Source organism: Gossypium arboreum, chromosome 3 (assembly GCF_025698485.1).
Source record: "Gossypium arboreum isolate Shixiya-1 chromosome 3, ASM2569848v2, whole genome shotgun sequence".
NCBI lineage: Eukaryota > Viridiplantae > Streptophyta > Magnoliopsida > Malvales > Malvaceae > Gossypium > Gossypium arboreum.
The window spans coordinates 12,387,036-12,397,380 of record NC_069072.1 but is presented as its reverse complement, the minus strand read 5'-3'; the positions used below and the strand labels follow the sequence as shown (position 1 = coordinate 12,397,380).

Sequence of the window (10,345 nt, the reverse complement as noted above, 5' to 3'; positions counted from 1 at the left end):
TCATTCACTTAGCGTGTTAACAGTTACGTGTTTAAGGGTGTTTGAATAGAACCATTGTGTTTGAATTGCGTTAACAAACATTGTGTGTTTCTCTCATTACTTTACTCCTTACTCTACTTTGAATTTAACATTTACGTGTTTAAGGGTGTTTGAATAGAACCATTGTGTTTGAATTGCGTTAACAGACATTGTGTGTTTCTCTCATTACTTTACTCCTTACTCTACTTTGAATTTAACATTTATGTTTGTTCCTATTCTAACGGAAGTTGGGACGAAACTATTTTTCAAGTGTAACCTAAGAGAATTTTCATACCATAAAATCAACAGGTCTTACTATTATTGTTAAAGGTTGATGTCTTGAGTCTTAGAACATTTGATATGATGAAAAATGATCACTATTATAGAAATTTAATTGGTGAAAGAATGACTCTTGCATTCGGTATGCTAAAAACTATTAACTTTCTTGGGGATGTAACTCTCCTTTAGGAGTTAATTTTATTCAACTATGGGAATGTGATTCCTTTGAATATTGATGGAAAATAACTTTCCCATGTAGTAAGAATGTTAAAAATTATCTCCAAGATAAAAAATTATCTCTCTTTATTTTATAACACATTATCAGTACGATCTTGCTCAAAGTGATAGTTCCTTTTATCAACGATCAAATTTGTCCTTCGTGATTTTCAATATCTTTGACGACAGGATGCAAAGTTTTTACAGGAAGTTTCTTTTATTTAATGTTTCATATCTGATTTATTTTGATTAACTTTTACTTTTTTTTCTTAAGGATGGTGAAAGATTTGATACCGTTATCTATATGAAATCAAGAATATTTTCGAACTATCTCATACCTTCTAGTGATGACGATGATGTTAAAGATCTTCAAGTATATTTTACTATGTTTTATTTATTGTTTATTATAATTGGAGACTAATCATGACAACATGCATAAATAGATTTTGATTTGAAATCTCACGCATGTTTGCGATGGTAATTATGAAATGAAGAATCTATTGGGATGTTTATAAGTCTATCCTACTAGATTTGTTGCATTCCCCGAAGTGAATGTAAACATAAAGAAAATAAAAGATATACTAATGGACCACTAAAAGTGGGAACATAGTAATAAATAAGAGAACAATGAGAGTTCTCAAGATAACTTTTTAAAGGGTAAAGATAACTTATGTTATCAATATGTGATATGAGATATTATTGGCCATATATGTGGCGTTTGCCCAAATATTTTGTTTCTATTAATATTCTTTAAGGAATGATATGAAAATGTAGGAATGAATTCTATCATTATAGACAGAAAATATTTATCTTATTTGGTATTAAAACAAACAAATATTATTTTAATATTTGATAGTACAAAATTAGTTGAAAGCTCAGGAAGAGCTAATATATCACTATCTAAAAAGCACAAAATTTGTGATAGTTAATGCATTACTTTTAAAAGTTTTTGTAATAGATCTCCTATTGAGATTGTGAATGAGGAAAAATTATATTTCATATGAATAAAAAAGGGATTGAGTTATTAATTTATAATATTTATGATATTCTTTTGTCATCATCCTTATTAAAAGGGTTGAAAGCAAAATTTTTGACTGTGAAATATCTACTCATGAGCAATCGAATATGATAACTCTATCTAAAGCTTATTATGGTTGGATGCATCTAAAGTTGCAAGTATTTTTTAAAAAATTGTGAGTATAACTCTATAGTATTCAGAATAAGTTCTCAATTAAATTTACATGGTCAAATATTACTAATGAGAACTTGCAAGAGAGAAAACTTATGTATGAAAAGTCATTGGTTATGTACCTGTTATACTTATAGAAAATAAGACCCACTCTCAAAGTTTGCTATTAATAGATTTTTGGGTATTTGAAGATTTTGGCATATTCTCTAAAGCGAATACTGCATATAATTATTTGGAAATTATATTTATTGACTTAGTGGCATTATAGAATTCATAGTGATTTAGACATTTCCAGTAGTAAATGTCACAATAGTATTTAATGTGGATACAAAATAAAAAGAATAACAATAAAATTATCAATTTGTTACAATTTAGTACAATTGAAACACATGTTAAAGTAAACCAGAAGTTTACTAATACAAATGCGTTTACTACTTAGCATGACCAGTTAAACCATCCTGGATCGCATATGATACGAAAATTAATTGAGATATCATATAGACATCCATTAAAGAACTAGAAGATTCTTTAATTTAAAAGAATTCTCATATGTTGCTTGTTCCCAATGAAAATTAATTATTAGAAATTCACTAGCTAAAGTTGAGATTTAATATATTGTATTTCTGAAACAAATATGGGCTCTTTCATCCACCATGTGGATGGTTTTAATATTATATGATTTTGGTATATGCATATACAAAATAATCACATATGTGTTATCAACTCGCAACCTGTCGTTTGCGAGATTGCTTATTTAAATGATTAATTTCAGATTATGCAGTTCAAACAATTCATCTTGCTAATGTTGGTGAGTTTACAACCCAAGTTTTCAATGATTATTACATGTCAATTGGGATAAAAGTTGAACATCCTGTAACTTATGTTCACACACAAAATGATTTAGCTGAATTGTGTATCAAATGCCTCCAACTGATAGTTAAACCATTCCTTATGAGAACACAAAACTTTCTATTTTAGTATGGATTCATGCTTGTATTGATTTACATGTTATACGCATCAAAACAATAAATTATAAATACTCCCCATTACAATTGATTTTTGGTTAAGAGTCAAATATTTCTCATCTTACAATTTTTGGATATGCGATATATATTCCAATTGCTCCACCACAACGCACAAGTCTAATAAGAGATTGGGAATGTATATTTATGTGAGTCTCCTTATAATATTTTTGATCAATTAATTTGAGATTTAATTGTGACATGAGTTGTCAGTTTTCCCAATATTAAGGGGAGAGGAACAATAACTTGTAATGAGTTAGGGAGAGAGTAATTGACCCAGAAGTTTAATAAGGATAACTCATTAAAAGTTAACTGTTAGATGTATTTACAAACTTAATGAGAATAACCAGTTGTTATATAAATTGATTGGTTCCAAAGATGAAAAATTCTTCTAGATAGTCATACAGTGGAGGCGGGTGATCCAGAAGAGACTCAAGACATAACTAATAAGTAAAACTTCCGAAGAGATTCAGGTACCTGAAATTGAATTTTAAAATAATAAAAATAAAAGATCCCGATAAGTTATGTCAATCAGAGAAAATGTGGAACCGAATAATAAAAGTGGTCGACAATTATTTTGCATGCAATATTATTATTGAAATAATGAAATAAAAGGATGATCTTGAATAAATATATTAAGAAATATAGATATGGAATAAATTGATCAAAATAAAAAGACGCAACACAAGTACAATTAAATTTGAGGAGTTTTTGGACAAGTAGTCCAAATATCTAAATGTATAAAGCCAATGAGGGTGAAAATGAAGTAATTTTGCAAAAGCGGAATAAAAATATAAATTTTTTCGCTAAGTACTAGTATTGATTATGAAAAGATATAATATTCTTTTGTGTTAGATGCAATAACCTTTAGATATATTATTAAATTGACAATTCATAAAAGATTTAACTTGCGTCTAATGGTTATTGTTACAACCTTTTATGAATTACTATATAGTAAAGTTTATATTAAAATCCTTGAAGGATTTAGAATGCTAGAAGCATATTGAAATTCTCGTGAAATTATTTATTTATATGAATTGAAATAATTTGAACATATGTGGTAAATTCGAGTAGTTGAAGGAGGATTATACAATGATCTAAAATACCTATTTGTGATTTTATAAAATAATCATGATTAAAGTTTGTTATGATTATTGTTAAATCTCTGAAGAGATCAATATATATTTCTTAAAGTTTTCCCTCACTCGTGATTTTTAAAAGAATGGTAATATAAATGCTTATCAAATACATTTAAATAGTCATTTGAAAAACTAGTATTCATGATTGAATACGTAGAATATGAGAAAATATGTGATGTTTTTATGAGAGGGAGTAAATACGCGTTGTAATCTTTTTCCCTTAATTGAGGTTTTGTCCCATTGGGTTTTCTTGGTAAGGTTTTTAATGAGGCAGCATATTATGTGTATTATATTATGCACTCTTTTTCCTTCATTAGGCTTTTATCCCATAGAGTTTTTCCTAATAAGGTTTTAACGAGGCATATTATCTACCAATGGACATCTAAGGGGGAGTGTTATGAATATCTTATTAAGTGGATGTCCATCATAATCAAGATAAAGTTTTGATGTACTTTAAATTCTAATAGTTATTAGAATTAGATCTCTACTTTTTTTATACTTTTTATGCCTATAAGTAGAGACTCTGATGAAGCATCGTAATGACCCCTTTTGATCAATGAAGTACATTCTCTGTTGCTTTCATATTTTCTTTGTTCTTTATTCTTTCCATCTCTCTTTATTTTATAACACTTTTCTTATTATTTATTTATTTATTTTCATTATTTGTATGCAATACTTTTTCACAAAATCATAAATTTTTTAAAAATTTATTTTAAATATTATTGAATTAAATTTTAAATTACAATCTAATTTAATACATATGATAAATTTAAATTTTATTTTCAATTTAATAATAGATTAATTAGATAAATATATTAGTTTATTTTTATTTGAAATAAATAATATTAAAATAATTAGATTCAATTATTTATTTTTAATAATAAATATCACTGAAAAATATTAAAATTAATTAAATTTTACTTTATTTGATAGGAAATTTCGATGTTTACCATTACATCCTTTGTAAAGTGCTTACTGAACCAAAAATTTTCTTAGTACTTTCTTAGTATAACAAACCTTATACTGTTACATTCTTGGTCTTTTGGAATGTTGCTACGAGAATGTACCAAATGTTACCTTAGAGTACTTAGGTTTGAGTCTCTCTATACACAATTATCATATGTGGGTGTCTAATTTCATAATGTATGATACTGTCAGTAGCTCTAATTTTATGGGTGAATTTTTTCATATGTGGGTGTCTAATTTCATAATGTATGATACTGTCAATAGCTCTAATTTTATGGGTGAATTTTTTCCGGTTTACGTTGATTCTTCATCTATTTATATGTTATAATAGTTCAATTCTATTTGCAGTTTCTTTTAGCATGTATATATACTTACTTATTATAATTATACGAGGAAAATATTTACTACACTATTAATGGTGTTTTAAACTCCACAAATAAAATCAATGGGTTAGCAAGTATTTTACATGAGTATAATAAAATATTAAAAGAAAATACATTATAATTTTCTAAAATTACTTGTAAAATAAAAAAAATATACTGTATCAAATAGTAACTCTAATTATATTACATTGTATTTACATTTGTAAGCTTCCAAAAATATAATTAGCAGTTGTATAGTTTAAAACAAGATAATTAACTGTTATTATTAAAACGATTAGCCAATTCTCCTCTCTTCTACCATTTCTATTACACGCTCAACTGCCTTCCTTAACAATCAACCATTAACCAAAAAAAAATAAAATTACTATTATTAATTTCTATAATGATTTTTTTCTGACACGTATACTTTGTCTTCAGATAAGCAATAGCAAAACAAATCACACTTCATTAAGAGTTAAATTAGCAATATTTTTAAAAATACTTTAAAATAAAAAATATTTTTGAGATAAAAATATTCTTAGACAAAATGCTTTTGAAAAAAAATTTCAAACACCAAAAATTAACCACACGCAAAAGTAAAAAGTTTGAGCTTTTCTCAAAAGCGTTTTTACTAACCCTAAATTTTGTCTTCAAAACATATAATGTACCACACGTGGGCTTTTGGAAGGAACATTAGATTTAGCTTCAGCTTACATGTATACAGCCCATTTGCAACCCATCAAATGTTCAAATATTATACAATTCTTCTTTTAATCTTTTAATTCTATTTCATTATCCATGTTTGAAATTTATAATTGCTTTTAGTAATAATGTGGTTTCTACTGATAGTCATATTATAGAATTACGAGCTATTCATAAGCTATTACATAGGAATTAGAAGGTTCGCATCCGTCACACTTCAAAAGTTCACAATAAAATTACAGATTTTATGACCAAACATGATGCTATAATATTCACAAGTATCAAAGTGTTCTTCACACATACTCAAATTATGCGTAGTTTAATTCAAAAAGATACATTAAACTTTTAATTTTATATTTTTTTTATTGTAATTGTTTAGTGTTGTTGTTTACTAAGTTTTTTTTTCCATTTATAGCAGTATAGATATATAAAATCAATAATATATAAAATATAAAATATAGTAAAAAGATACGTGTAGGCTAATTTGGCAGCACATTGCCATAACACTGATTCCATTTTGGAGAGTGGGTTGACTATAGAAAGAAACATTGTTTTGATTAAATATGGTGGATTTCAACGTCCAAACTTTACACCATTAATTGCATTGCCACTTTTACTACTTCATTCCATTTAATCCAATCAATTGTGAAAGAGCACCCACTGACTTACATGGAGTTTTATGATTTTTCATCCTTTTTTAATAAAAAGAGGCTTTTACGCCAAGGGATTCTCCCATCATATCATACGTTTTTCGGTTGTCTATGTTCGTCTTTCTTAGTGCTACAAACGACATTCGGTCCCATTATATATAATCAATTAAACCAAACTTATTAGTTGATTGATTTAATAGTAATTAATCGGAAAGGCTAGAAAATATTAATATACTAACAATCTGTGACTTTGACGGCCTCCATGGGATTTACCCAACACTGGGCCTCTTAATTACTAAATGGACTCAGCCCAACCTTTATTTATAGCAATAATCAACTTTTTTATTTTTTATCATTAAAAGGGAGGCAATTTATTTTTAAAATTAGTGTGTATTGGAATTTAATTTTTAAATTTTTAAATTTCAAAATTCTGATTAAATTATTAAATTTTTAATTTTTTTATTAAAATAATTTTTAATTACATAATTACTAAATGAATAATTTTTTAATTCAAAATGTCACAATAAAAAATCTAATAAAAAGTTGACGATATTAACAGTTAAATTTAAACTTTAAAATTTAAAAAATAAAGAGCTAAATACAGGAGCCAGGAGGTATATACGCGCATTTTAACCCCCAAAAAGAAAAAAAGAAAAAAAAAGGGAAAACCGTTTCCGTTATTCAAGACGTTGAAACTTAAAACACAATGATAATATAACGTTACAAAGAGCAGAGGACCGAAAGTTATTATTAAAGAAAAAGAGATAGGGTTATGGGCCCACAATTGACCCAAAACTCGGCAGCATGTTATTTGTCTCAGAATAAGACCCCATCCCTCTCAATCACCTTCGCATTTACAAAACAAATCTTGATGTTGATCTACTTCCCCATGCAATACGGTGCCGCTTTATAGCTAAATCTAAATCTATATACAAAAGTCTTAAGTAGAGTATCATTATAATTAATTTATAAGACAACAAGAAAAAGGCTACTAAAATAGGAAAAGACAAAGTCGAACATGAAAATTTCAACTGGCAGTCAAAAAAGCTAAAACAACAACAGCAGCAGCAGCAGCTGCTGAGCTGATTTGAGCTTAGCTACTCCTTTCTTTTCCCTTTTTTTTCCTCTCTTTCTCTTTGTCTCCAAACAGTCAAATGTCAGCTGCCTATTTCCCTCATCTTCCTCTTCCTCTTCCTCCATTTTGTTTCCTCTTCTAACCGTCATCTCTCACCTCTTTTAACAAGGGAAAACAGAAACCCTAACTCTAACGCAGAGCATCAAGCGGCGCCGGCAGCTCAGCTATGAAGAAGAACATTCTCATTTTGGCGACATCCTTGCTTTTGCTCTTTAATTTCTTGCTCTCTTTCGCCATCGAAGATGACATCGCCTGTCTTGAAGGACTGAAAAAATCCCTTACCGGCGCCGACTCCCCTCTTTCGACCTGGAGCTTCAGCAACCGCTCATCCACCTCCGTTTGCCAGCTCACCGGCGTTTCGTGCTGGAATGAGAAGGAAAACCGAATCATTAGCCTCCACCTCCCTTCCATGAAGCTGTCGGGTCAGCTACCGGACTCTTTGAAGTACTGTCGGAGCCTCCAGATTCTAGATCTTTCTAACAACTCTCTCTCCGGTCCCATTCCTAGCGATATATGCTCTTGGCTTCCTTACCTCGTTCATCTCGATCTCTCTGGTAACCTTTTCTCTGGTTCCATCCCTCTTCAGATTGTCGACTGTAAGTTCCTAAACGACCTCGTTTTATCCGATAACAAATTGTCTGGTTCGATCCCTTACGAGCTAGCTCGGTTGGACCGCCTTAAACGGTTTTCCGTTGCCGGTAACGACTTGTCTGGCTCCATCCCCTCAGATCTAGCCAGATTCGGGGAAGATGGTTTTGATGGTAACCATGGACTTTGTGGGAAACCCTTATCAAAATGCGGTGGATTGAACGCTAAAAATCTGGGAATTATCATAATAGCTGGTGTGACTGGCGCCGCAGTTTCGTTAATCGTCGGTTTCGCCATTTGGTGGTGGTTCTTTCTCCGAGCCGGCGCAGGCGAAAAAAGAAAGAAAAGTTACGATGTGGAGGGCAAAGATGGTAGTAGTTGGATTGAACTGCTGAAATCTCATAACCTTGTTCAAGTATCGTTATTCCAAAAGCCAATAAACAAGATTAAATTGGCGGATTTAATGGTGGCAACGAACAATTTCGATGCGGAGAACGCAGTTATTTCGACCAGGACTGGAGTATCCTACATGGCGGTGTTGCCGGACGGCTCTGCCTTGGCGATTAAGAGGTTAAGCACTTGTAAGCTTAGTGAGAAACAGTTTAGGTCAGAAATGAATAGGTTAGGACAACTAAGGCATCCAAATTTGGTTCCGCTCTTAGGGTATTGTGTTGTGGAAGAAGAGAGGCTTTTGGTTTATAAGCATATGCCTAATGGGACATTGTATTCTCAGTTGCATGGAGGAAATCTTATTGGTTTTGGGAATGGGAAGTTTGAGATTTTGGATTGGTCAACTAGGCTTAAGATTGGCGTTGGTGTTGCTAGAGGCTTAGCTTGGCTTCACCATGGGTGCCAACCGCCGTATGTTCATCAGTATTTTAGTTCCAATGTCGTGCTTCTTGATGACGATTTCGATGCTCGAATAGCTGATTTTGGTCTAGCAAGATTGATGGGGTCTCGTGATTCGAATGACAGTTCTTTTATGAATGGGGATTTAGGGGAGTTTGGATATGTGGCTCCTGAGTATTCTAGTACCATGGTTGCTTCCTTGAAAGGGGATGTTTTTAGTTTTGGGGTAGTGTTGTTGGAACTGGTTACGGGTCAAAAACCGATAGGAGTTAGCAATGCAGAGGAAGGGTTTAAGGGGAATTTGGTGGACTGGGTTAATCAATTGTTCAGCACTGGTCGAAGCAAGGATGCTGTTGATAAAGCATTGTTAGGAAAAGGGTGCGACGATGAAATTATGCAGTTTCTGAGAGTTGCTTGTACTTGTGTGGTGCCTAGGCCAAAGGACAGACCTTCTATGTACCAGGTTTATGAATCGCTGAAGATCATGGGTGAGAAACATGGTGCCTTGGAACAGTATGATGAATTTCCGTTGATCTTTGGGAAACAACAAGATCATGATAATTAGGAGCGAACCCTTGTTTGGGGGGAATGAGATGCATAAGCAGCAGCTGAAAGAACTGAATCTTTTTATCTTCTACTTTGTGGTTTTGAGATTTGGGCATATATATCTGCATTGGTGAATGGAATCTTCTTTTTAAAGGCATTTTCTGCAATTGGTATGATTTCCGCTTGAACAGGATTCCTTGTTTAAATGGTACTTTGTTGGAGAATTCTGTAAATTACATGAAGCATCATCACTCACTGTAGTGATCACTAGCTTCATTGCAGTTGAAAAAGATTTCTTTTATCATTCTCGTAATGCGTAATTAATTAAAGCCATTTGAATTCCTGCGAGCTTTATGTTCCATTTTTTCATAGGGTGGATAATTACGTAGCTCAGGTTACAGCATGTTGCAATGCATATTTCTTCCTCATTTTCTCCATAACTCGTACAAGTGAAGTGATTCATGAATAATATTTTTTCAAAGGAAAATTTCAGTATTTGTTGCGAACTTTCGAAAGATTTTGGTCAACGTAACGTCATAGTAGCGAGAGAGGTTCCATAACGTACAATACGCAGGCCAATGTAAATTAAATACAAGCAGTGATCTTTGTCTCAAAAAAGAAGAATATTTCATGACGTAAAGCTTCTAATTACAATAAAATAAATATTGTAATATATTATTATAC

At 31.1% G+C, this 10,345-nt stretch overlaps 1 protein-coding gene across 1 annotated transcript; it reads left to right on the top strand.

The window, feature by feature from the left end:
* The first annotated feature begins 7,510 nt into the window (after positions 1–7,510).
* On the top strand, positions 7,511–10,009 carry LOC108476233 (probable inactive receptor kinase At1g27190). The gene has a single exon (XM_017778376.2). It carries the CDS (start codon positions 7,845–7,847, stop codon positions 9,678–9,680), a length of 1,836 nt encoding a protein of 611 aa, XP_017633865.1. The 5' UTR covers positions 7,511–7,844; the 3' UTR covers positions 9,681–10,009.
* Positions 10,010–10,345: the final 336 nt, after the last annotated feature.